This window comes from Pteronotus mesoamericanus, unplaced genomic scaffold (assembly GCF_021234165.1).
Source record: "Pteronotus mesoamericanus isolate MK-2021 breed Mesoamerican mustached bat unplaced genomic scaffold, CSHL_Meso_final contig_20, whole genome shotgun sequence".
In the NCBI taxonomy this organism is placed as follows: Eukaryota; Metazoa; Chordata; class Mammalia; order Chiroptera; family Mormoopidae; genus Pteronotus; species Pteronotus mesoamericanus.
Window position 1 is genome coordinate 7594177 of NW_026555085.1, and position 26781 is coordinate 7620957.

At 53.6% G+C, this 26781-nt stretch overlaps 1 protein-coding gene across 1 annotated transcript in view; it reads right to left on the reverse strand.

Moving 5' to 3' along the window:
* Positions 1 to 24828, reverse strand: part of MDGA1 (MAM domain containing glycosylphosphatidylinositol anchor 1) — a 54864-nt gene extending 30036 nt beyond the window's left edge. The window contains exon 1 of the mRNA XM_054569312.1: positions 24636 to 24828. Coding sequence (XP_054425287.1) covers positions 24636 to 24702 — 67 coding nt within the window. The 5' untranslated portion in view covers positions 24703 to 24828. The remainder of the gene's footprint in view (positions 1 to 24635) is intronic.
* Between the last annotated feature and the right edge of the window lie 1953 nt (positions 24829 to 26781).

Below are 26781 nucleotides of genomic sequence, written 5' to 3' on the forward strand. Positions count from 1 at the left end.
CCACTGAGTTGAGTCAGTCTCCCCCCCACTTTGCTCAGTGTTCAAATGTCTGGAACAGGGTTTCTGACCAGAACACCCCTGCCAAGTGGCAGCCCCCCCAAGGGACTCTGTCCCACCTAAACTCAGGCTCCTCCTCCACACACCCCAGGACGGCACTGCCAACAGCAGCATCTTCTGATTCCAAAGGCAACCAGGCCTGTGTCAAGAGGCACCATGACATAATCCTTTCATTCAGTCTGTCAAACAACAAATGCTTCGAGTCTGTCGCTGTGCTGGGTGCTGAAGAGGCTGTCATGAAAAGCAAACAAGGACCAGCTCTGAAAAAGAATCTTTGGGGAGACAGACAGCAAACCAGAAAGCAGAAATGAACAGGGCAGTTTCAGAGTGTGCTAAGTGCTAAGACAACTCTAAAGCAGAGGCATGTGACAAGGAACAGTGGGCAGAGGAGAGACCTGCTTTAGAGAGGCGGAGAGAGCTGACGGTCTGGGATGAATCCCTGGCTCTGCTACCCACTGGCTGGGTGACAACAGGCAAGTTACTTAATCTCTCTCAGCCTCAGCCTCTTCATTTGTAAAATGGGAACAATAATGCCTTCTCCCAGGGCTGGCAGGAGGGTTAAGGCAATGTATGTAAAACACCTGGCCAAAGAGCATGTGCTCTCTCAGTAAATGACAGCTCCTGAGATGATAAAATAGGAGCAAGAGATGGCACAGGAGGGCACCCGCTGTGGCCCCTCTACATGCCAGGGGCAGAAACACTCAAAACAGACATTAAACCAGTAGGGAGGTTGCATAAGTATGGTCAAGACTCATGCTGAGGGCTGCGCAGGGCTTCAGAAGGCTCTCAGCAAGTTATTTTGTGACTTTCTGCAGGTTACTTAAGCCTTTGTTTTCTTAGCTATAAAACAGGGTTATTATGAGGAATAAGTAAACTCATGTAAGGTGATTAAAATGGTGTCTGGTACACAGCGAGCAATCTAACCGCGTCGGCCAGCATTTTTATTCTATAAATGACCTGCACTCTGCTCAGGAACCCACCTCCCCGGGGGGGCCTGAAGCCCTTTGCACGACAGGACCCTGGCTTTTCTGCCACAGACAAAGAGGGCTGATGCATTCCTGGGTCTGCTGTAATGTTTCCAAGCTCCTTGCCTCAGTTCTGAGAGGCAGAAAGAGCAAGTCCTATTTTGCTCCTTTGGGAGAGAAGGAAACAGACCTGGAGAAGCAAATGTCCATGTCACTCACTGACATAGGGCAGTAGTCGAGTTGGGACTCAAACCCCGGCCTTCCTCCTGGTAGCTTGGTACTCAGTCCACTGTCTCAGTCACCCTCAGACTCCCCACTCCCGCCTTGTGTCACAGGGCAGCCAGTCAGGGCACAGATTCCCAGGCCCACAGGAACCACCAGCTTTGACTCTCTGGATACGGGCCTCAGAGTTTGTATTTGTAACATGTTCCTGGGAATTTCAGAGGCACTGCAGGATTTGATCATCTCTGCTTGATATCACATTGGTGGACAAAATAGGATTTCGGAACAAAGTATGTTTCCCTGCCTCTGGTCTTGAAACTTTTCCTGTGTCACTCTCTGAGCTCTACCAATAAACCCCCATGAAAAAAGGAAAACTGTCCCCCAACCTGTGTGCCATAAAGTGTGCATCGAATAAGGACACTGCATCTTCTCTCTCCTCGTTCCCAGCACATAAGATTATATTATTAAAGGCTCTGAAAAGTCCTGCAATAAACACTTGGTTTAATCCAGTGCTTTCCAAATGTATTTGACCATAGAGCCCTTTCTTCACAGAGTTGTCTCTTAACATCTTGCGAAGCAGAAGTGTTGTATATCACAAGTGGAGAAATGCTGATCCGATGCTCGATACAAAGCTAAGGCTATGGAGTCAAGTAACACCCACCCCCCCTACACACACACACACACACACACACACACACACACACACACGTCCCTTGGCTGAGAATAGTCAAGTGGCATGAGAGATGTCACCCTTGAGGCGACATCATCATGAGCTCGTCTGAGGCAGAAATGGTGAGTCCCTGGCAGAATGCTTCTGGCCAATCAGCTCATGCTTTTCTTCCCCCCAAAGTAGACACCTCAAATTGGAGGTGGCGGTGGGGACTGCCGGCACCCAACAGGCCCAGTGAAGAAGACACAAACTCTCAAAACTCACATAAAGGCTAATTCCAATTTGCCCACTGGGCTTTCAAAGAGAATTCTCTCTGGAACCTAGATGGGGAATTTCATCAAATGCGTGGGGATACAACAGTATATGTAGAGCCAAATAAGGCAAGCAGACAGCAAAATGCATGAAAAACCAGAATTTAAAGCCCCAGCAGCTTTTCTTCAGGTTTCCTCTCCTGTCTCATTGGAAAAGGTCAGTCATAGCCAAGTGAGGGCTGTTGTCCTGCTCCCTGCTCCTGACTCTTTCAGGGAAAGTGTGTCTGCAGGCTGGGGAAACTTCCAAACAGAGCAGAGTTGGGGAAGGGCGAGGAACGAAAAGGAGAAGGGGGGCTGCAGACTTCCCCACCTGGAGTTGGTTTTATCTGCCAGTCGTCAGATGGCAGGGCAACTACCACCCTAACTGCCTCCCGCAAGCGTTGCTGGGTGTTCTGAGCCAGGCAATATGGAATCACAATCTGTGTTCTGGTCCTCGCTTCCACAGACACTCAACAAATCCTCATGAGTGTGAGCGGCTGAGCTCGATGCTGGGGTACAGGGAGCGATGGCACCAGGCCTATACACTAGGGAAGTGCATAGTCTAGAAGAGCTGGGATAAGGCTTGCGAAGAGTCAGAAAGGAAGTAGGGCGGGACTGCTGTGAGCTGGAGTTATGTCTCAGGTCTCCCCCCGCAGCATAACAATGTACACGTAATATAACAATTCACTCTGTGCCAGCATCCCATTGAGTGTTTTATATCTATTATTTTATCCATTGCTCATAACAAGCCTATTATTGTTTCCACTTGTCAGATGAGGAAGCTGAGGCTCAGCAAGTTTAAGTTGGTTGCCAAGGATACCTTGCTGGTTGGGAGTCTGGTCTAACTCTCTGACTTTTGTGCTCAGCCTCATGCATTTCCAGGTCCTGAGTGCTGAGGACACATAGGACTGAGTCACTGGTGGGCCATTCCCGAGCAGCATCCTTGGAAACCACCTCTCCCTGCCCTCCTAGCCCCTGGTACACACATGTTTATTGACCCCTTTATGCATGTAATGCGAATGTACACGTAATACTTCAGTGGGATTAACAGTGCTGAAATATTAACAGGCTTTTCTCCTTTAATTAGCTGCTCAGAAAAGGTGGCCGGGGTCTGGAAGGAGGCTGTCAGGGCAGGCGCCTGGCCGGCTCCGCCTGGGCCTCCTTCTGCCAGGGATGATGCTTACACGCCTCTCCTGTGGACCTTTGACCGTAGAGGAACCGTGCCCTCTGTACCCTCCACAGCGGGGCTTTGCCCTGCCCTCTGCGCCGACCCAGCTGGCTTCGGAGCTGGCTGAAGCCCATCTTCTGTTCACAGCCAGCCAGGATGGGCCAGGCAGCTTCTCAGGAGCACTCCGAGTCTCGGGGAGACTGCGATTCTGATGGGAAAACCAGTTTAAAACAGTTCCACCCATCCCGCATCATCTCCTCTGGCCTCACCTTCAGGCTGGTCATCTGGAGGGGATGCAAAGGGGACGCAAAGTACACTGCCTTGTCCACGCCTGGGCATTCTCTCAGGTCATCAGGCCTTGGTCCAAGCCAGTTCCCTCTCCATCCTCCTTCTCGCTCCCTGGACTCCCAACCCTTCCAAGGGCACACACAGTCACCTGTTAGTGTGCCGTTGATTCATCAGTTCCTCTGTAGCATTTCCTAAGCACCTATTATGTGAAGCACCTCCACTAAGGGCAGGACACAGAGCCAAATGAGGCCCAGCCCCCCTCACTGAAGACGCTCTGCCCTCCCTTGCTGCAGACCACATTAAAACCTGCTCTCCACCGCAAGGGCTTCTTTGCTCATCAAAATCAAACCCTTTTTCAACCAACCACCGCTTTGACAGCAAAAATCTCTCCCCAGCCCCAGTGTACATGTTGCTGGCCTCTGGGTACAAGGGTGCTGTCACTGAGTGTGGAAAGCAGGCATAGCTGAAAGGATCAGTGCACAGGCTGCCACACTGTCACTATAATGGAGCGTGAAACCTAGCTGTGCTCTCGTAGTCAGATGCAGGGCCTGCTGCTGCTTGCCCAGCCTGCTACCATTTATAGGGCCGGAGGCCCATTTCCAGAGCCTTCTGGCACGGCCTGGCACACTTAGCAGCCCTTCTCTGCTGAAAGTGATGGTCAGTCCATCTGTGCTGCAGCCCCTAGGAATGTTCGGCACCACTGCATCCACATCCTGGCCTCATCAGAAGCACAGAGGTTTTGAGAGTGCCAGCTTATGCTCACAGGCTCTTCATTGTCTGAGTATCAGTGGAAGTCTAATCTGCACACCATATACGGAACACTGGGATACCAGGACAGGCCACTGGGCAAGCCCTGTAAGTGAGGGCTCTGAGGTCCCCTGTGGGAAACCGTGGAGGGACTCTCCCTCTGCTGGGCCCCAGGACACCGGGATCAAAACTCTCAATAATGAGTGGACATAGGGCAGCTTTAACCAGTGCAGGCAGGACACTCAGGAAGAGAGCAGAAAGGCACAGGCCTCAGGCCAGGCAGGGCTCCATCCAAGGCTATAGCTGAGTCTGAGGGGCTGCCCACGTGGTGTGGTGGGAGGGGCAGGAGGTAGGGCTCCAGCGCTCACCTAATGACTGACTACATGTCCTTGGGCAAGTCATTTATTTAACTTCTTGAAGCCTCAGTTTCTTCATCTGCAAAAGGGGGAATAATACTACATCTGAGGCTCTGGCAGCTATAACTTTTAGGTTGTATGGATTAAATAAGATAATGTGCATTGGGTACAGAGCCCAGTGACTATTACCGAGTAGGTGCTCAGCAAGTCTCAGTTCCCTTACCATTTGAAAATAGCACCCAGGACCCTTTGGGAACCTGTCCCAAGGGCCTGCAAGAGGAAAATGTACCGCCGAATGAGGAAGTCTACTTTGCGGGGAATGCCAAGAACTATCATCTTGACAGACCCGAACATCAAGGTGGGCTGGAAGAGGTAATCACTGGAAGGAAGGCTCTCCCCAGGAGGACATACAGGAAGACGGTGGGAGAAAGAGGCTGCCACCTATCAGGGCAGAGAATGGCTTCTAGAACCCAGGACCTGAGTCTGCCTGGCCTAGGGATATGGGGCCCAAGGACAGAGGGTTACTCCTTTGAAATTTTCCTGGCTGGCCCTGGACGGGTGGCTCAGTTGGTTGGAGCATCACCCCATACACCAAAACGCTGAGGGTTCGATTCCCAGTCAGGGTGAATACCTAGGTGGTGGGTTTGATCTCCAATCAGGACACATATGGGAGGCAAACAATCAATGTTTCTCTCTCACATCGATGTTTCTCTCCCTCTCTTTTTCCCTCCCTTCCCCTCTCTCACATTAAAAAAAAAAAAAAAAAATCCTTGGGTGAGGATTAAAAAAAATGTTTCCTGCCTGGGTCCCAGCTCCCCAGACCTACTAAGCTCTGGGAGTCCTGGGGACTCCATCACTGCAGTTCACTTGGCCCTGCATTCTGAAAGCAACCCAGACTAGATATGACCAAGTGCCCATGTGCCAAAGCATACCTACTGACCCAGTCCATAGGAGGCACAGGGCTTGCGGAGACACAGCCGTGGGCTTGGGGCTCTCATCCAGGCTGTTGCAGTAATTGCTGTGTGGTCTGGGACAAATCATTTAATGCTCTCATTTAGGGCTTCAGTTTCCTGACTGTAAAATGGGCATAAGAGTGTTTCCTATCGTGAGTACCAAATACTATTAGAATGGCACCTACCATGCACAGTACAGGCGGCCTTGTAGATACTCCAGAAGTATAGCTAGAGGGGAGCAGAATAAAACCAAACTCATACCTTAGATGTGTCCTCCATGAGAAGGTCCCCTGAGTCTGAGAGTTGCAGTATCATTGCAATGTCCAATGAGGACCCCAACAGTCCCCTGAGTGACCCTGTCCCTAGGAGCCTGAGGCTCCAGAGTACCTGTGACCAACACTAGGGATGGGGCACATCCTGGGTGGGACTAGGTCCAGACCCCCAACCCAAAACACAGAGTCCTGGGGCAGGGAATGGAGGAAGCAGTGGCTTTGCTTTGCTGAAGCAAAGAACCTCAAAGCCCCACCTGACCCAAGAGCCCGGTGGCTTCCTCTAAGCCCCACTTTGAAGTACAGGGCACAACCTAGGGCACAGGTGTGGCTGTGGGAGCCGAGGGGAGACACAGGGTTGAGGCACTGGATTTGGGCTGAAATGAACATTTCGGGACCCTGGACCGTCAGAAAAAAAGGGATGGTGGCACGTGGGTGGGAGTCCTTTCCAACCAAATCCGCAAGTACCGCCTGAAGGCTCCACTCTAGCACTGAACTTCACCCAGCCCAAGTTTGCCATATAAAACAGAGACCAGTAATACCAGTAATATCAAGACCAGTAATAAATTAAATGAGACAGCATACCAGAAAGCGACGTGTAAACTGTAAAGTTCTGCACAGATCAGGGCTCATTAGGAGGTGAAAGACCCAAATGTAGCTCCAGGAAGTAAAAATTGGAAGTTAAGAATCAGGCCATAATGCACCTATCAAACCAGTGAAAATAAATTAAAATAATAAAATCCATTGTGGCTGGGCTGTGCACAGGGCTGGCTCAACCTTTTTATAGCACAACCCAGCAATGCGAAATGAGAACCATAAAACTGTTCCTATCCTATGACCTATTAGGCACTCTCACTTTGGGGACTAGGCCCCAAGGAAATAATTTAAAAGGAAAAAGTAATTCACATAAGGATATTCACGGCAGGGCTATTTAGAAGAAAGGAGAATTGGCATCTGCCCAAACGCCCAGCAAATGGAGAAATGGTGACCAAACTCCAGCCCATCGATGCAGGGGGTGCCCTGAGGCCATTAAAGTGACAGGTCTGAGGGCTCAGTCAATACCAGGAGACGTGTGTAGGAGATAAAGTCATCCAAGAAAGCAGAACAGACCACTGTTTACTGCTATGTAAAAACATATTGACAGATATGGGCAGGGAATTTAGAATGAATGGTTGATGTTTGATGGTCACTGGGTTCCTTTTTTTCCCCTGTGAAGCTGTTTAAGTGAGTAATAATAACAATAACAACCCTGAAAGCAAAATCAATCTTGCAGCTTGCGAGCGGGTGGGGTCTTAGACCCCAGGACAGAGGGTAAGGAAGGAGGGACAGTATTCCGGGGGCATCTACCACCACCAGGCAGAACTCTGATCCCCCACCCCAGGCCACTGGGGGTTCCCGGGCATCACGCCACCCAGCTGTGGGGTGGGATTATGGGTGCCACAACCCAACTGCCTGAAACCTCTTAAAGCTGCCTCTGCAGAGCTCCTCCTGCCAGGCCTTCATCCCAGCTCAGAAGGTGGAGGTAGGGTGGTTCTGAGGTTAAAAACCAGGGAGCCAAATGTAGGGGCTTGATTAGCTTTATGCCTCTCTTCATCCACTGACCTCAGAGGGACAGCCCTTATGACCCCCAACACCCCCAAGGCCTGAGAGCCACCCTTCGCCCACCCGTTAGTGAAAACACACTGTTCCCTGCTGACTAAGTGTCAGCCAGAAACCTAGAAGCCATCGCTGACCTCTTCTTCCACATCCCAGCCCAGTCTACCAGTGAGCTCTCTCAGCTCGACCTTCAAACCTGATCCTGACTCTGACCCCTTAGCTGCCACCACCGTCTCCTGCCTGGATTATTACAGCAGCCTCCTGAGCCGCGTACCTTGCTTCCTCCCTTGCCTGCTGTAGTCTGTCCTCCACACACAACCAGAGGGATCCCTCTTCTGCTCAAAACTCTACCACGGCTCCCAACTCACTTGAAGTCAAAGCCAATGCTTTTCAATAGCCTGACACATTCCTGTCGCGGGCTCCCATCCCCACCTTGCATTCCCTGCCCGCCTTCCCACTGTGGCCCCTGCTCTCTGTAGGCCAAGCCCACTCCCACTTAGGGCCTTTGCCTCTGCAGCTCCCCCTGCTGGACGCTCCTCCCCGGATTCCCAGGGCGCACCCATGGCTGCAGCTCTCTTCCAGGAAGGCCTTCCCAGGTCACGCTTTTGAAGACAGCTTGCCGGTCCTCCCACCCTCCATCTCCTTCAGTCCCTTTCCCTGCTTCATGTGTTCTTCCCAACACTCATCAACACCTGGCATGATAAACTGTCGCTTGCCTATCCTCTGTGCCCCTTTCAAAAGGTCAACACCCCTGGGAGGGAAAGCATGTTATACCTGTGAAAGGGATGAACAATCTTTTTTTTTTTTCCCCAAGAGTCAATTTGAGAAGCATGAAGTTTACGAATGTATTTTCTTTAGCATTAGGCATATTTATAAATCAGGAAATGCCATACCTGCCCCCCATCCCCCCTTAATTATTCTCATTATTTTTCTCTCCATCACTGAAGGGTTTCTCTCCTTTTTAGGCTAAAATTTTAGAAACCACATAAGTGGCATGCACTGTAGGATCTGATTACAATGCTGAGCCTCTGAACAACTTGCAAATGACTTGAAACCCAGCAGGTTGGGGGAGAAAAGTGAAGCACTTGAGGTTGGGAGAGGCCATTTGGACCAGAGTTCAATCACAGCCAGGCACAGAAGTCTCTGCCATTAGGAAGCCCCCAGGGGCTGAGGCGGGGGAAGGAGGGACTGCTCCTGGGAGGAAAGTGAGATCTGGAATGGGCAGTGGTAGGGGCGGCAGCAAAAGCCTGAAGGCAAACACACCTGTCTCCCCACCTATAAAGTAGTTCCACGGGAACATTCCTGCTCTAAACTTCCTCAGGAAGAAAATGGGAGGAGGGCTGGAATTCTGTCACTCTTCCTCCTGGACCAGGCCCTGGATCTTGCTCCGTCTCTGCCAACATTGTGTCACATGCCCATACCCAGAGGCTCACATGACACTTCCCTGGTGGCAGCCTCTTGTGACTTATCAGCTTCCTGAGTCAAACCGGATGCTGAAATCACTCACTTAGCAGGCCCTCCTCTGAATAGCTGGGTCATTTACTCCCCACGTGCCAGGTACTGAGTAAAGAATGGCTTTGTACAAGCACCCCCATTTCCTCTTCACCACAGCCCCCTAAGAAAGGTGCTATTATTATCGCCATCTTGTGCATAAGGAAATTCAGGCACAAAGTATCACCTCTTGAAGATCACACAGCCAGTGAGTGGCTAAGGCAGAACTTGAACTCAGATCTGGTTCAGAAGCCTCTACTATCTTTCAGGCCACTCTGCCTCCCTATAATCCCACCTGAGCCAGAGAGATGACTATTCATTGACTTTGATATATTTAGTTGCTTGCTTCTGAAATTAGACCTCAGTGGTGTCATGGAGCCTGGCAAGTCATGTGCCACCGCTGATCTCAGAGCTGCTAGTCGCTGACACCTCAATGTGAAGAACTTCTCCATTTATCCCCCACCCCGGGGGGATGATGACAAATGAGGGAAGGAAGCAGTGGGGATAGGGGGGCTGCAGGACCACTAGGCTGACCCTTCCCAGAATCTTCCTCTGTGGTTGCCATGGCATCTCGGCAAAGGTCTGGGCCCTGCTTGGGAGGGGAGGGTGAGGGGGGGCTAAAGGAAGTGACCCAGAAGGAAAAGAGCTGGCCTGTTTATAGGGTTCCTCTGGAAAAACGGGGCTGCAGAGCCATCAGACCTAGACCCTCATCAGGCCCACCCTCGGTGGAAGGGAAAAACGATTCCCAGGAGAAGGGAAAGACTGAGCAGAGATGGGTGAAGGAGGTGACAGAAGTATGTGGAAGGGTGGGGGAAGCTTCAGTGAGGAAACTGAGGCACACAAAGAAGACTGGATCCTGCAAGGACTAGGTACTTGGCAGCACTAGCCCAATGCCCAGCAAACAGCAGGCATTTAATAACTGTCAGCTCAAAATGTCTCCTGGTCAGGACACCAGGAACAAAACATGAGCACTGCATCATGGAGATGTGCTCAGGGCTCCCGTGGTGAGGGGCTCTCGGTGAGGCGCTCCTGCCCTACACAGAGCTTTTCCAGGGTGCCAGGTCCCGTCTGAGCCTGAGCAACTCTGTTCCTGCAAAGCTGATTGGGGAGGGCTTCAGGAGAAGAATAGGCCCCCTGCCACGGAGCCCAACTGGGACCACTGTGTCCATGCGCCCAGCCCAGCCCCCACCCTGGCACAGGCGCAGCGGGTGAGCGCACGCCTGGCACAGTCCCCAGTGCCTGGGAGAGAGGCTCCAAGTGGGCGGCTTTGTGTTTTGTGAAAACCAAATCCACAACTGATCTCTCCAGCCAAACAGGGCCTGCTGGGAAGGCTGGCAGGCCTCTCTTCCCGTCCCCCTGCTGGGGCCCACCCTCCCCCAGGAACCATGGGGAGCTCCAGCTGCCACCCTGGCTGGCATGAGGGCTGACGGGCCTGAGCCCAGCTCTGGAGTGCCAGGGTTCACCCCCTCCCCACCCTGGCCCCCTTCCTGCCTGGAATAAATTGGAATACAAATCAGAGAAAAATGCTTTCTTCTGTTTGAACAAATTGCTATGGATTCCTCCCTGTCTCAGGTCAGGGCTCACGATGGGGGATATTTTCACTCGCCGACTGCTAATAGACTCAGGAGAAGCTGCTGGATCGATGAAGGCCGGGAAAATTAGCCTGGAGCTCCAGGTCAGCCTTGGCCTGCCCCTGCCCCCCACTTCAGGACTCCTAGAAGGGAGGGGGGCCGCCATAACCCAGGGTAGACACAAGCGCAAGCTGATGGTCCGTTCTCACCTCCCTGTCTAGGAACCAAGGCAAGGGTATCCAGGAGGGCCAATGGGATAAAGGTGGACCCAGAGAAGCCCCCAAAGAGGTCTGTAGCATCCCCCACAGTCAAGCATAGCCTCCTGAACATATCTCCATATTCTTGAGTGCAACAACAGCATGTATATGCATACCTTCAGCACATGCATGCCCATGTTATTCACATGTGCGCAAAAATACAGATACAGTGTACACACACAAAGTAGAGAGAAGATGCGGAATGTATTTCAGCTCCTGCAGAGATACTCAGTGGGAGAAGTTTATCTAATGTCAATGGGTCTATACACACGCGCATGCGCACATGCAGGCATACACACCCCTCGGTATATCAGAGCCCAGATGTGGCTTGGGAGATAGATGTGGAAGAGAGGTTTTGTTCACTGGCAGGCAAAGCAGTGCCACTATCTTGGCATGACCGTTCACTCCTGGCTACTGGTTTCTGCCTCTAAAAACTGAGCATTTATTGCCAGGTGACCTCTAAGCCCGTCACCTCTGACCTCTTCATAATTCCAAGCTGGGCCGCCTATTGGCTGTGTGGCCTGAAGACTTCTCTTGCCCTCTCTCAGCCTCAGGTTTCCCTTCTGGCAAATGACGAGATTTGCCCCAAGGTCTCCCCTAGCTTTGTCACTCCACAATGCTGGGATTCTCAATCATCTCTTTGTCTTGTTCTCTGCTGTATCTCAGCACCCAGAACAATGCCAGGCACATAGACAATACTCAAGAAAGTTTTGATTAATTAACTAATTAATCTCAGGTCCCAGTGGGAGTGAAAAAGCTGAGATAAATTTACAACAGGACGGAGGTGCCACTCTGACTGGACTAACAAGACAGGGGTCTTCCGGGGTGCAGACTAGCCCGCTCATCACCGCAGGAGAGTTCTCTCCTGCAGAGGGAAGTGGACAGAATGCGATCGACCTTACGGCCCACAGAGAGCCCTGCCTGCAGAGAGAAGGGGCGATCTTCTAGTCTCAGAGATTGTTCCCACCTCTTTCTTAGTTTTGAACTCAGTGGGTGGGGAGCTAACAATGGTGCCCTATGGCAGTGCCCAAAGAACCCTGGAAACTCTGGGTTGGTCCTCAATGACCCTCCCAGCTCTGCTCTCCCCAGGCGTGAGGCCCCTCAATCCTTCAGGGAGAGCCTGGATTCTACCAGGAAGGCCTGGGAAAAATTGACGGGCTAGAGTTCTGGTTACAGAATCCAAGGAAATTAAGCAGGAGCTTATGCGTCTGGAGGCCACAGGAGAGACTTTTCTGCCTGGAATCAGGGCTTCTACACACAGCCCAGAAGACAAGACCTACGAACAAGGAGCTCAGCCAAACAGTCTGGTTCCGAAAAAGCAAGATGAAAGGCTTGGGCAGGATGAAGTCCAGGCTCTCACCTCCTCTGACCACTGCCATGCACAGCGCCGGCACCAGAGGATAGAGTCCCACTGCCTACGTGTGCAGCGAAGCACAAGAGCAGCTTCACAGGGGCAGCCGCAGCCAACCACAGCTGGGAGTTGTTGTATACCTGCCCCAGCTCCCTCACCACGATGGGCAAACTCTGAAGCACGTGTTTTACAGGGTCCTAGAGATCCCCAGTGAGACATGGTGGTAACTGGCTTGACAATGGTTCCCTTTGCTTCCCTATCTCACATCCCCATTCCCCTACCTGAGCTTCCCATGCTCACCTCCCATATAAACTACTTGCATTCGGCTCCTTATCTCAGGGTCTGCTCCTGGGGAACCCAAACTGAGACCATGAGTCCAAGCCAATTATGATCATCACAGTGTCCTCTATTAAATCTTTCATGTTGCCACAACCTAGGGCCCTCATCTTGTCCCACAACCACACACTTGCACACACATACACTCTTCCTCCATCCATCGCTTCTCTGGAAACCTCCTCGCCCAAATCCCAATGCTTCAAGGTCCAACTCATCTGATCAACCAACATGAGCCACTGGGAAAAGGCTGAAGGGCTACTGGGTATTCCCAGAGCAACCTTCTGGAAACAGGGGCCGTGTTCCTGCTGGCTGACTTGTTGGTAACCCTAACGTGCCTCTAACCAGGAGTCCTGGACCCAGAACAAGCCCCACATTTTGTAGTCTGGATGCAATGAAGCCTGGGAATAAGAAATGGGGTTTGGCGGCCGGGGGGGGGGGGGTGGGGACGGGGATTATAGAGATGCAGGCATAAAATGAGCTTATAAATACCATGTAGACATGCCCTGGCTTCCCCTGAGCCTACAAGATTATGTAGGAGAATGAGAAAGATCCAGCTGTAGAGTCCTTTGACACAGTTTTTAATTTCAACCTTCGCACTTAATTGCTGAGGGACCTTGACAACCCACTTACCTTCTCTGGTCTTAGTTTCTTCCCGCACTGAATCTCAAAGATCGGCTGCTGGGTCCCTTAGGGCCCCTGGCTGGCAGCTGACTCCTTGCTCCACCCTCGGGCCCCACTCAGGGCCTTCTCTCTATATACTCCATGGCCTGATCCCAAAAAGGAAAGGAAAGCCAGGCCTTACCACAGCACAGAACTTTAGCCTGCCTGGTGCACTCATGTATTTTGCTGGAAAATAAACTGACCTCTCCAAGCTCACCATTTTACCAGAACACCAGAACCAAACCCAGGTAGGTGAGGCCACTAAAATCTAACTCCCTCCCCACCACTACCTTCCTGATGTCCCTCTCAGAGATAGGAAAGAGTGCCTCATTAAGAGTTTCTTTACAATCACAGAGGGAAAGTCTCAAGGCCAAGGAAATAATCAAGTTCAGCTTAGAGGCCTCAGCTCCTGAATCTTTCTGATAAGAGGTTATGTTACAGCAAGTTGAATGAAGGTCAGACAATGAGAACTTCCCAACAGCAAAGTACTAGAGATACTGAGCAAACAGAGGTGCACTTCCCAGGTCTCATATGGGTGTGGGCCTGCCAAGAGGCAGAAAGATGAGCTAGATCAGCTCTACAGTACTCTCTAGCCCATGGCTTCTGGCACAGCCTCTTAGTTTCTGTTCCCCAAAATTCCACAGAGGTCTCCTGTGGCTGGTACTGAAAGGAGCCACTTGCCAGAGGAGAGAGGTACCAACCAGCAGAAATCAACAACTTCACAAAGTGAGCACAGGGCATGGTGTGGGAGGAGGGAAGGAGAGTTCTGGCAGACGGGAAGCCGGGACCCTCCATGAATGCCTGGGTGACCCCAAGCAAGTCTCTCCCCTGCTCTGCTCCCAGTCTTCTATGAAGTTCCTTCTGGGCACCCTCAGAGCAGCCAGAGCACCCCACCCCACTGAGCTAGGCTGCCAGGGTTGGGGGAGATGCAGGAGAGCAGCATTCACATCTACCTAATTTTCTTTCATTTCAAGAAACACCAACTGACCATGAGGTGGAGATTTGTGGTAAAGACTGCATATTACCCACCCAATATCCATTCTCCCCTTTTTTCTAACTAAACCCTGATACTCTCTTAGGTGAGAAAGTGCCCTTCTCAGCTTCCCTTGCAGCTAAGAATGGCTCATGAGATATAAGCAGAAGTAATCGAGAGAGGGTTTCTGGAGAAGCTCTTTACAGGAAGTGACTCAGCTGGTAGGCCTGTTCTTTTAAACGTCTCTCTCTCCTTCCTACCTAGAATGTGTCATGATGGCTGAGCCCCAGCGGCCCTTTGGTGACTGTGAGGCAAAATGCTCAAAAGAAGGTGTTCCCAAACTTTGCTGCATATTGGAGTCACCTGGGGATCTTTTTTAAAAAGTGCTAATTCTTGTTTCCTACTCCCAGGTATTCTAATTTAATTGGTAAGAGGTATGACCTAGGCCTCGGGATTTTTAAACACTCCCCAGGTAATTCTAATATGAAGCCATTTGGGAACCAGCACTGTAAGCAGAGCAGAGCAAAAAGCTGACAGGAGCCTGACCTCCAGGGACCAAGGAGCCATCACAGCAGCTGTGGACAGACAGCCTACCTCCGAACTTAAGAAAGTCAGCTTTAATTTGTTGGAGCCTCTGTCATCAGGTCTTTGTTTCCAGCAACAGAAAGAGATCCCTAACTCCTCACAGTACAGCCCAGGGAAGAAAAACCAGCCCGATCCTGCCCGGAGGAGCCTCACACTCAGAGCAGCAGGCAGGCACTAGACTTGGCATTAGGTAAGCTTGAGTTCAAATCCTGGCCTGCCGACGGCAGGGCCTTTGGCAAGTCGCTCAAGCTTCTCCCTCTGAAAAATGAGGGCCTTGGAAAGGGGTGCATTCTCCCACTCCACCCTGAGCTCCTTGGGGGCAGGTGCCTTCACCCCTGCAGCCACAGCGCCTACCACCCTTCCAGAGAGTTAGCAGGTTCTCCTGAACTATTTGCTTGGGTTACATTGAATTGCTACAATGTAGTTCAGTTCTGAGATTTTCATTTGTTTATAAACCAAACAGGGGAGAGAATAAACAAAAGGGCCATATTTCAGAAAGGTAACAGGATTTACCTATTGCAAATCAATGAATGCAGCATTTCAAATGGGGCAGTTTCTTTCAGTCTCTCTAGGTTTGGGACTGGAAATTCCCTGGGTAGAAGCAGGGCAAGGGGCCAGTGTCCCGAGCTCCTGACCTGGACCTTCCAGCTACCACTATTAAAATAGAAAGTCTCCTTGTTCATAATTTTAAAAATAATACGTGTGTGATTTTTTAAAGACCCCAGGGTCCAAATGAGCTTGTCTGAAACAAAGCTTGGGCAGCGACCTGGAGAATTCAGAAATGCCCTCAGAAAACCCCAGGGAAGAAGACAGCTGTTTGGGCCTGACTCATTCTGATGCACTGTCTACACCAGCTGTGCCTGAGAACCAACTGGAGAGCTCTTGCGACCACAGCTGCCTCGACGCCTCCTGCAGAGTTTCTGATTCAGGAGGTCCGGGGCGCAGCCAGGCATCTGCTGTGGAAAGAGCTCTCCAGGTGGTTCTGACAGGCCACCAGGGCTGAGAAGCACTCCTCTACACAGCTTCCAATCCGCCAGGTAATCCAAGGCTGCTTCGGCTGGGTTTCTGGGACTGGAAAGGAACCAAGAAGAACCTCAGGTACAATCTCCAAAGACAGCTAAGTCCTGCTTGCCGAGTTGCCCCACCCCCCAGCCCCACACACCCCCAGCCACTCCTGCACTGACGTCACTCACCCCTGCAGCCCCAGCCTCCCACAGGCCCGCAGCTGGGAGCTAGACCTTCTAGGGGGAACTGCCATCGGCCTTCGCTGGACTGCCACATCTCTCAAAAGCACAACCTGCACCTCTGGCTTCCACAGGCCACCCACACCCAGGGCTCCCCGCCATCTGTCTGCCACCCGTGAAACAGAGTCCCCACAGTCAGCCTGAGAGTTTTCAAAGTGCTACCACTCGGGCTCCTCTCTAACTCCAAGGGGTGGGTGTGCCTGAACCAGTCTTTCAGACAGGGAAACTGAGGCTCAGCGAGGTGAGCCATTGGTCCAGGGTCTCTCAGAGGCAGCACACTGCCCACCTGGCCCTCCAACCCACGGTCTGCCCATGTGCGTCCAGTCCTCCTTCCCGTGCGCCCTTGCCATTCAAAGACTGATCTGCGCCCCGCAGCACTGGCACCACGCCGAGGTGTGTTAGAAACGCAGGCGCTCGGCCTAGCCCAGGCCCACTGGGTCAGGATCTGAAAACCCCCGGGGCCCTCCCGCTGGGCCTTAAGGGGCCGTTCTGGCTGCAGCTGCCTCCCTGCCAACCTCCCAGTCCCCAGATGGCCCTTCCTCCACCTCCTCTACCACTTCAGATGCCCTTCCTCCCCCAGACTCCATCCTTTCCCCTGGCTTTCCAGTCCCTATTCCCTCTCAGGTCTCCTTCTACCTCTCTGAGACCACCTGCTCTGTCGGGACTTTCTCCTCCCGCCCCAAACTGCTGGTCTCAGCCCAGTGTCCTCTCTCACTCCACTCTTTCCTGGCAATTTTATTCCACTTCCTGGCTTCAGTGCTGTGCACACAAGCTCAGATGTGTGAATCTACCTCTTCAGAGTGGATCTGTGTCCTGAGTACCAGCACTCACTTCACCAGCCCCAACAACATATCTCCCAGACATCTCACATCAGAACCCCATGAAGTTTAAAATGCACTGGCATTGTCGGGAAAATAAAGCTATCTATTATGGCTTCGCTCAGCGCAAGCTCCCCTGGCTCCCCCGGCCCTACCTCATCACAAACCCACGCGGCAGGTAGGCAGGTACAATGGTCTCCATCTGACCCGTGGACAAGCCACCCCTCAGGAAGCAGATGGAACTTGGGCTCTCAGAGCTGGTACAGGCAGAGCTGGGCATCAGACCCAGGTTTCTCACCAGAAGTCCAGGCTCTGAACTACTTCACTGCACTGTCCCAGACCTGTCTTGACTTCCTGTGCCTCTTGCTCTCCCTCAACGCCATGGTGTGCCGAGCCTCCCAGCGCCACACCTCAGGGCCATTTTCAGCTCCTATCCCTTGCCTGAGCTCTTCGTGAAGCATGTTTAGGACCTAAAGATTGTATGGTCTCATTTCTCGCCTTTTGCAAGAGTCTCTAACTGGCTTCCTTCCCCTATACCCAACGCCCCACAGTCTATTCTCCACATGGCAGCCAGTGGGATTCTATTAAAAAGGTGCCAGTTCATGTTCCCCCTCTGCTCAAAACCCTGCCAATGGCTCCTCACCTCACTCAGAGTAAAAGCCAAAGCCCCCACACAGCCTTACACAGTCCTTACATAGCCTGCAACAATCTGGCCCCAGCCACTCTCCCCATGGCCGCCTCCATTCCAGCCATCCTGACTCTTCCTTGTGGCTGAACAAGCCAGGCATGCTCCTACTCCAGGGCCTTTGCATTGGCTGTTCTGTCTGGACTCTACTTCCTGCAGATATCCACCAGGCTTTCTCCCTCTTCCTCAGGCATCTTCAGGTCTCTGTTCTGGGGGCATCTACTCAGGGAGTCCTCTCCTGACCGTTATATATGAATTAGAACCACAGTCTACCACTCCTTGCCCCTTGGGTGTTTTACCCCTTTTTCACAGAACTCATCACCATAGGATACATTTCATACTTATTCATTGACTCGTTTATTGCCTGTCTCCCCTCAATATGAGTGTAAACTCCAAGAAAGCAAGAACTTGTTTCTCCCCAAATATCTCAAGAGCTCCACACAGAGTCTTTCCTCATATGTTTGTGGAATGAATGCAATTCTTGTGCCCAGTCCCTCCTATCCATTCTCAGGGCTGCCGCCCTGGACCAAGTTCTCATATGACTCCCCTGGACAACTGCAGGACCTCCCGACCGGTCTCCCTCCTCCTGACCCTGGCCTCCTCGAACACACCGCCGCACGGCTACCCAGCCTGAAATACAGCTCACATCAACCCATTTCCCTGCTCACGGCCCTCCCATCAGCTTCTCTCAAGCCCAGGAGTCCAGCCTACTCCCTCCAAGCCAAGGCTTTGCCATCAGCAGATCTGGGTTTAAGCCCAGCTCTGCCACTTGGACAAGGAACTTCTTCCTGAGCGCTCAGTGTACTCATCGGTAAAATGGGCTATGAATGACTCTCTCAGGGGGTGTGCTGAGAAAGAACAAAGACAATGCACTTGCACGATCTCTGCTTGGCAGTAAACGTTAGTGATTTTTATTATGATGCCTTTACTCTTCCAACGCTGACTGTCTCAGTTCCCTTCCATCCTATGCTCCAGCCCAGCAGAGTGAACTGTTCCCCACACACTGAGGTTCTTTCTCCTCTATGCCTTTGCCTCCTCCTGGGACGCCTTTCTCAGTTCTTTCTTCTCTTTGTCAAGGACAGTCCAAGTGCCCCGTTCTCCACAAAGCCTTGAAAGTAATCTCCCTTCCCTTCGAATTCCCACAGCCCTTTAACTGCCCTTGCCACATGGCATTTATCAAGATCTTCCAGGAACCACCAGCTTGTGTGTGATTTCCCCACCCTTCCCCCTGAGGGCAGAACCTCCATCTTCTCAGGGGCCCTGTCAATTCTCAGAACAGGGCCTGGCTCGTGGGGCACACTAAGTGATATTTAATGAATGGTGAGGGGCACACCATACTGCTTTCCTGCCCCCAAATCAGAAGATCCACTGGAATGGAATCTCAGAGCCACTCCTTGCCAGCTGTGTGCCCAACTGCGTTTCCACGTCTGTTAAATGGGGGCAATAGGGCCTACTATGCTGACTTCTCAGAATGTTATGTAATCAATGGAGGGAGAGTTGTGAAAATGCTTGGTAAGGCCTGTGGCACTCATATACCTCTTCTGGATTGTTGTCATAACCAATGATTCTCCCTGAAAAGTTTGGTCCTCTTTGCACAAAGAGATGCCAGAAAGAACCATCACTAAAGGCATGGAAGAATGTCAAGTGAATTTTGCCTTCTTTCTTATATTTTTATGTAGTCTCTGATTGTTTTATAAAGAGCACGTGTTATTCATAGACCTGGGGAAAGGGAGATTTCATTGTTTTGTAATTTTTTTTTAAAAAAAGGATTCACTTCTTTGATTTAAGCATTACTTTTACCTCCATATCAGCATTTAAACTCAATAGGGGCCCCTTAGCATCTAGTACCTGCCATCAGCAGATGCATGCCTGCAAAGCAGAGCCTTCTGACAATGGTGGGGAAGATGCAGGGCAGGCGCCACACCCCAGGTTCACAAAGAGGCAACGCTGGCAGGGCTCAAGCCTCTGCTCTGCACACAGCTCTACCTGGACATGAGCCCAGGAAGCTGAGCCTCCCACCATCAGCCCCCAGACAGCTTTCTTCTGGGTTAGGGGGCAGGAAGTGTGACTTTGGCCACAAGCGAATGCCCTGGGACATTGGGAGGGGAAACAGGAGCTGGAGGGAGGAAAGGAGCTGTAGAAGGCCTAAGGCGTCTCCCGTGGACCCCAGGCTAAGGTATTAAGAGTGTCATCCTTCCTGAGTCTTGAGGCCAAGGGAACCTAGGAGAAGCAATAAGCAATGTGGCGGCCAAGGCCGCCCCCTGCTGGTCACATCTGGAGTAGCAGTGCCCTGTGCACAGGGCTGGGTCCTCAGGCACACACCCCAGAACCTGGAGCCTAGGCAGGCTTTGAACAGAGGCAGGTAGGAGCCGGGCAGGGCTCTTCCAAGACTGAGGGGACCAAGGTTCCATCTCCCAGGTCCCTTGTCTTTGCTGCGTGGGGCATCTCCTGGCCCAAGCTCTTTGAGCCCAGCCACAAGGCAGGAGTGGGGATGGGGAGGAGGGCAGAGCTGGGGGCAGTGTGGGGAGGATGTGAAGTGGAGAGGAGGGTGCACAGCACTCTTGCCTCTGTCTCACTCCTTCCAGGCTCTCCTGTGCCTCCTGGGCAGCCAGAGAAGCCACGGCTGCAACCACTGCCCGGATTTCCACTCCCGCACCCAGGTATTGATTTCCTGCATCATTCATTTGCCGGCCTTGGCTGCTGTGATTAGCTCCCTCCATTCTCCCTATGGAGCCCCCCGCCCGTCCCTCCATGTTCCAGAAAAGCAGAGCTAATACCAGGCTTTAAATGAGGCTTTGCCACCCGGCCCCAGCAGCTCACAGCCAAGCCCGGCCAATTACAAGGAGGCCCTTGGCATGTCCGCAGCGCCTCGTCAACCGTGCTTTCCTGACTAATAAAATCCTCCCTAACCACCCCCACCACCCCCTAGGACCCCCACCAGCCAGGAAGCACAGAGTCATAAAATGAAAAATCTTGCAGATCTTGACCCTAAGGGGGCTCTTCGCACTGACTCCAGAACTGGAGAGCCCTCAGGCAGCCTCAGGGGCCAACATCAATTGAGGGGGTGTACAGACAATGCTGGTAAAGCCAATAAAACAGCCTGGATTTGGGGACACAAGGCGCTCTCCCTCACGCAGTTGCTACAACCGAGAAGGAAGGAAGGACAGAGGAATGGAGCTTCTTGAGGACATTTGGAAAACCCTAAGCTTTCTGTTAGCCCTCAGGGTACCAGAGTTTCTAATGCGATGCCTTCTCCAAGGGGAGAGTCCAATCTGGACAGGCAGTTTCAAGGCATGGGGTAGAAATTCCAGTGAAAATCCCAAGAGTGTCCACACCTAGATCAACACCCAGAGGACGGCATTGGGAGATACACTTCCTGAAATTCCTTCTCTGTGCCCCTCAGAGGAGGGGAGAAAACCCTGACTTGGTGATAATTCTGTAAGCTATGTTGCTCTTGTCAAATTATTCAACATCTGTCTTCATGTTCCCACAAAAATTAGCATAGGATAGTAGTTTCTGATGACACCTTTAGTGAAATATTTTGACTTCCACCAGTAAGTTGCAAACAACCTGTCTTAAGGATAATGTCAATTCCCACTCCTGCATATTAAATAATCCAGGGGTTTGTTGTGCTTTTGTAAGGGAGAAGAATCCCTTCAATCTGCCCCTCGCTGGAGGTCCAGCAGCTATGGGAGGACATAAGGAAGACAGGGGAGGCGATTTCTGATGCTGTCCTCACAAAGGATACTCCTCCTTCACTGAGCTACTTCCTTTGCCCAGAACTAGGCCTCTGGGGCCAGCCCCCCACACTGGGCTGCCAGAAAGCAGCTTATAGGATCCACCCTGTAGCACCACAAACTGGGCCAGGAGACTGGGAGGCAAAGAGGAAAGAGGGAACCAGCTCCAAATGGACCATCTGTCCTAGTGCTCTGCTGCTGTAGCATCTGTGCCCCAAAGAAGAGCGAAGCCACCTGGCTGGGCCGACAGCGCTTCTATGGTCCTATGGCAGACAGCGCAGCTCAGAGCCGGCAAGAGGACCCTCAGAGGGAAGCCTGGCATAGGGCTCCAGGCCTCTGCCTTCTACCAGCCCCAGCAGAGGCTCACAGCTCAGGCCAAGTCATGATGGGTCTGCCCTCCACATCCTGCTCTTCCCCTCTTCCGTTCAGCTTCCAGCCTGGCTAACATGCCCCTCCCTCAGCCACACTGGCCTGGGGGCAGGGGGGCAGGGGCTGAGTGTTCCCTCCCCAGGCTACTCTTACACTTCTTTTTTTTGTAGGTCTTGAGTAAAAACTGCCTTCATCTTCACTGCCAGGACAGCACTTGGCTTCCACCCTCTTCTCCTTGAGGACCCCTACCGCTGCCAGCCTAAGACTCTGTGACGCACCCGAAGCAGAGACCCTCAAAGAATGCCAGACTACCATGCCACAAACCATCTTAGACAGATTTATTGGAAAGGAAGAATTTGAAGAATCACTTATTCGAACTCCCTCCAGACCATGGCCCTACATTTTTACAACAAATATTGCTGAGCTCCTGCTGTGTGCAGGTGCCATGCTGGGTGCTGGCATATAGTGATGGATGCTAGTGACCACTTCTCACCCCACGTTTTACTCTTTCTCAAACTGCTTCACCTGCTTTGGGGATAGAGGGAAAGTGGGGGAGGGAGCCAAAAGCCAGTTCTCCATACTATTTCTTATCCTAGACCCAGGCCTACCCTCATTCTCCCTTCTGCTGTATGTGGACAAAGCTTCTAGCATCACAAAGAACTCATTAGCCTCTTGCCATCCTCCTCCTCAGTATAGGTCTTCCTCTCTCTATCCTCCTCCATAAAGACTTTCCATCCAGCAAATCCCCTGAGGCCCCAGTCTTCCCTGGAGGCACACTCTCAAAGGGCAGGTGGAAAGAATGCTACCCAAGAGTCCAGGGTTGGCCCCAATGCACACAACCCACCTAACTCACTCTGAGTGAGAGCAGCTTGGATCCAGGCACATGGAGAGGAGAAAATACCAAGGAAAGGGTATAGCAGCCCTGGCTGCTGGTGCTCAGTGGATTGAGCACCAGCCTGTAAACCGAAAGGTCACCAGTTCAATTCCTGGCCAGGTCCCCAGTTGGGAGCCAGCAAGAGGCAGCAGAGTGACGTTTCTCCTACACATCGCTATTTCACTCCCTCTTTTTCTCTTTTCCTTCTCCTCTCTCTAAAAATAAATAAAATCTTTTAAAAAGTACTCAGAAATCAGGGGTTCAGAGACCACTGTGCCTATATCCCACTCCCTGTCCACACCCTAGCCTGGTTTCCAGGCTAGACTCAGAGGCACATCCTGAGGACGTGCCCCCATGCAACCCTGGAGAAGGCTGGAAAAGGTGGAGGGGATGGAAAAGAAGGACGGCTAGGAGATGGGCTTGCCAGACCCACCACCCAACGGCACTCAGAGCGGGGACAAGGTGATGGACCCCAGCAAACAGAAGGGCTCTCAGTCACTCTCCAGAGCCCCTTGGGGTGTGGTGAGAAAGAGGAAAAGGCCTGATTGATGTCCCTCTTTAGGCTACCTCTTAAGCAGACAGTGATCACGGCTGTAGGGAAACCTTTGGGGGAAAGAAGAAAATGGACACTCTCCCATCCCTGATGTCTCTGCACTGGGGAGGCTGAGGCCTGTGGGAACCACCTCCTCCCCATAAGCCAGCCTCTCAGTCCCTGCTACATTCTTCCTCCTTTCCTTTCCTGGCCTATGTAAAGGACCAGGCAGTAAGAGACACACAAACTAATTAAGAAACGGAGTTTGGCCAGATGCCTGGGCCAGCCTCCCCAGGGAATTAAGTCCAAGCCAGCTAGCAAGTCACCTTCTAGAAACCCCTCAAGGCACCTCTCCCTCTTGTGAGCCCCTCCCCCAAGGCATTTAGCATCTGCGCCTGAGGCTAGTAGCCAAAAGTGTATGGGGGGCGGAGGAGGGACAAAGCCCCCGACCCCCACCGATAAGACGGCAAACTCCGGATCTAAAGGCAAGTAAGTAGGCCCTCAAGCTTAGAGAAAGAAAGAGAATCCGCCCCACTCCAGCTACACATCATTAAAAAGTGGCCCACACAGAGTGCCCTGCAGTCAGGAGAAGGCAAAGTAAGGGCCGCTGGCCCCAGCGACTGACTTTTTTCTTCAGGCGATAGAACTCGGAAGGAGGGTCCCTGAGAGGAATGATGCCTGCTCTCGGGGCCTTTCCCAGAGAAAACCCACGGAAGAAAAAGAAAGAGTGAGTGGAGTCCCCTTGGTGCTCTGGAGCGAGGCTTGGGGACGTGGGAGCAAAGCTGAGGGGCAGGAGGCAGAGTTTCGACACGTAGTGACAGGGTGCGTGACGAATTTGCGTTTCCTGCGGACGGTGGCTGAGTGTGTGTGTGTGCGTGTGTGTGTGTGTGTGTGTGAGCGCGCGCGCGCGCGCGTGTGTGCACACACACACACACATACACACACGGAGAAGGAAGGTGGAGCTGGGGTTTTGTAGCTGGATACCGGGGACAGGAAGAGCTGGCTCGGGAGCGGTCCGAAAAGGGATGACGGGTTTTCGGCGCCGGATCCAGGAGATGTGGCATCCGCCCGAGCTGTCAAGAAGCGTGTAAAAGAAGCGAAGCCTCCCCGAGATCGGGGAAGGCAGCCCGCGGCTCGGCGGTGGTGCCGGTAGCCAGCTTTCCCGCAAGCCGCGCGCAACTCCCGGTTGCGCATCACTCAGCTTCCTTCCACTCCGGAGACCGAACCAGGTTTCGGTGCAAGTGTCTGCCCCAGCCCCCGGGTTGGGGTCTGTCGGAGTCTCGGGAGCTAACTGGGTGCTCTCCAGGGTTCCGAGTCACTCCCACCCCTGACAGGGTTTTGGGTACCTCTCCCTGGCATCGCCAGCTTCACGCCAGACCCTACGACCCGTCTCCGCGCTCCGAAACAGCTAGCTCGATCTACTCGAGCCCAGGAACAGGGCGGGGATCCAGAGAACCACTCCAGAGTGCGAGCCGGGGTCCCCCATCAAACCCCGGCAGCGCGCACTTTGCGCCTCTTGCAAAGTTTCCGCTCGGTGCTAAGCCAGAGTGCAGCGGGACACGGGCTCTTACCGTAGACTCCTTGTCCTCGGCAGTGGAAGGGGATCAGAGCCAGAAGTAGAAGGCAGGTCACCTCCATGTTCACGGCCGGTGCTTCATCCCCGCGAGGAGGCGCAGCCCGAGAGGCGGCGGGGGGAGCATCCGCCGAGGCCCCGCGATGCCCCCTGCCTCTCTCCCTTCCTCGAGAGGCGACAGAGGGAGCGGCTGCAGCTACGGAGACCAGGAAACTGAGGAGGCGGTGGTGGTGGTGGTGGCGGTGGTGGCGGCGGCGACCCGGGTTTCTCCTCCGGCGGGGCCGCTGCCCGGGTGAGGACGCAGGGGGCGCTGGCCCGGCCCCGGGTGCTTCCGCGCGCCCGGCGCAGCAGCCAGCGCCCCGGCCCGAGGAGCACGGCCGCCGAGTCTCCCCAGGTCCCCAGGGCTTTCCTTTCAGTGTACTGGGCGCCAGAGACCCACTGCGTCGGTTGCGGCGCTACGATCCAACAGGCCAACGACGACTGATAAACTTGTCGTTTCTTCCACCCAGGGGACGCCCCTTCGCTGTGCGGGGCGGGGAGGCCGGGTCTCCGCACGGGTTAATCCGCTGTCTCCAGTCCTGCGGCGTGTGCTCTGGGCTCAAGGGCCCGATCCGAAGGGGGCGAGCGGGGCTCCCTCCCGGGGGGCCCAGCCCAGGCTCTCCCGAGCAGGGGAGCAGCGTGGGCTGGGCTCCACCAAGGGGAGAGAGCCACGGGGCCCCAGGTCCGCGAAGTTAGCTGAACCACCAAGGAACCCCGGGGAGGAATCGCACCCGGGCGCCCCACGGGAATCTGGAGAGCAATTCCAGTCAGGAAAGACCCCAGGAAGCGGGAAAAGGAGGAAAGTTTGAGTCGTTTGAAAGATATTCGCGCTCTCACCGAGGCCGGGGCTGCAGCGCGGGCGCCGCTCGCCGCCTCCGCTCGCCGCGCTCCGCTCCCGCGGTCTGGCGGCCGCCGCGAGGCTCCCGGGCTCGGCGCTCTCTGGAGAGCCGGTCTGCGCCGCGCCCCAAGTTGATCGTCCCCGCCCCCGCCCGGCGGCCTCTGCCGGCGGGGGCCCACAGCGGGCGGGGTCAGGCCGGGCTCCCGGGCGCGGTGGCCGCTGGGCTCCTGGCTGCGGGAGCGCTCCGCTCGTTCCGCAACTTAGGTTTCACTGTGCTGTTTTTTCCCCACTCGGAGCTTTTCATTCCGCGCTTCCCCCTCCTCCTTCCTTCCCTCCCTTTCTCCCTTCCTCTTCCCTCCTCCCTCCTCGCGTCTCCGCGTTCGGGCTCTCGCTCTCCCACCCTTTGTCGCTCGCTCCCCTGTTTGATTCCCCTCCAGTTAAAAAAAAAAAAAAAAAAAAAAAAAAAAGGAGCCAATTAAAGGCAGCCCTGCTCGCCCGGTCCAGCCTCTGTCCAATTTCCTCGCCTCCCCCAGGACCAATTAGAGAAAACAAAACAGGGATGGGGGAAGCAGACTGCCTGCGCTCGCTCGCACTCGCTTTCTCTCTCTCTGTCTCTCTCTCTCTCTCTCTCTCTCAATCTCTCTCTCCCTCTCTCTACGCCCCCCTCTCTGCTCCTCCTCCATCTCTCCCTCTCTCCGCCCCTCCACCCCCACCCCCGGCGGGAAAATGTCAGAAAGCAGAAATGGATCCATCTATCCCGAGGACCGTGGCGGAGGAACGTGGGTTTCGGTGCGGGCTCTGTAGCCGCACGCTCGCACACTCGCTCTCCGCCCGCCCTTGCAAACCCAGACCGGCTGCCCGAGCCGGGTGCACCGATCCTAGTGCGCTCGCAGGGCAAGAACGGCCGCTCCCCCCGGGGGACCCAAGCCTGCGGGGTGCTGGACACTTTGGAAATGTTTTGCACTGTTGGGAGCGAGATTGAAGCGGGGGGTCGAAGGGAAAGGCCCGGGCGCCGCGGTTCTTCTGCTGGAGCGCGAGCCGTCTTCCTGCTGTGGATCTGCAGGGCTGTGTGTGCGGCCCGGAGTCCCCCCGCCCCCGGCCGAGCCCCCGCCCCTTCCCAGGCCGCTTCAGCCTCTCCCGGCGTAGGCGTGGGGCCACCGCCTGGCCGCTGGCTGCGCCGCCGGCTCAGAGGGCACGCTTAGAGCTTCTGCCCTTGCCTCGGCCCACAGGTTGCCAACAGGTTTGTCCGCAGAACCCCAACGCTAGA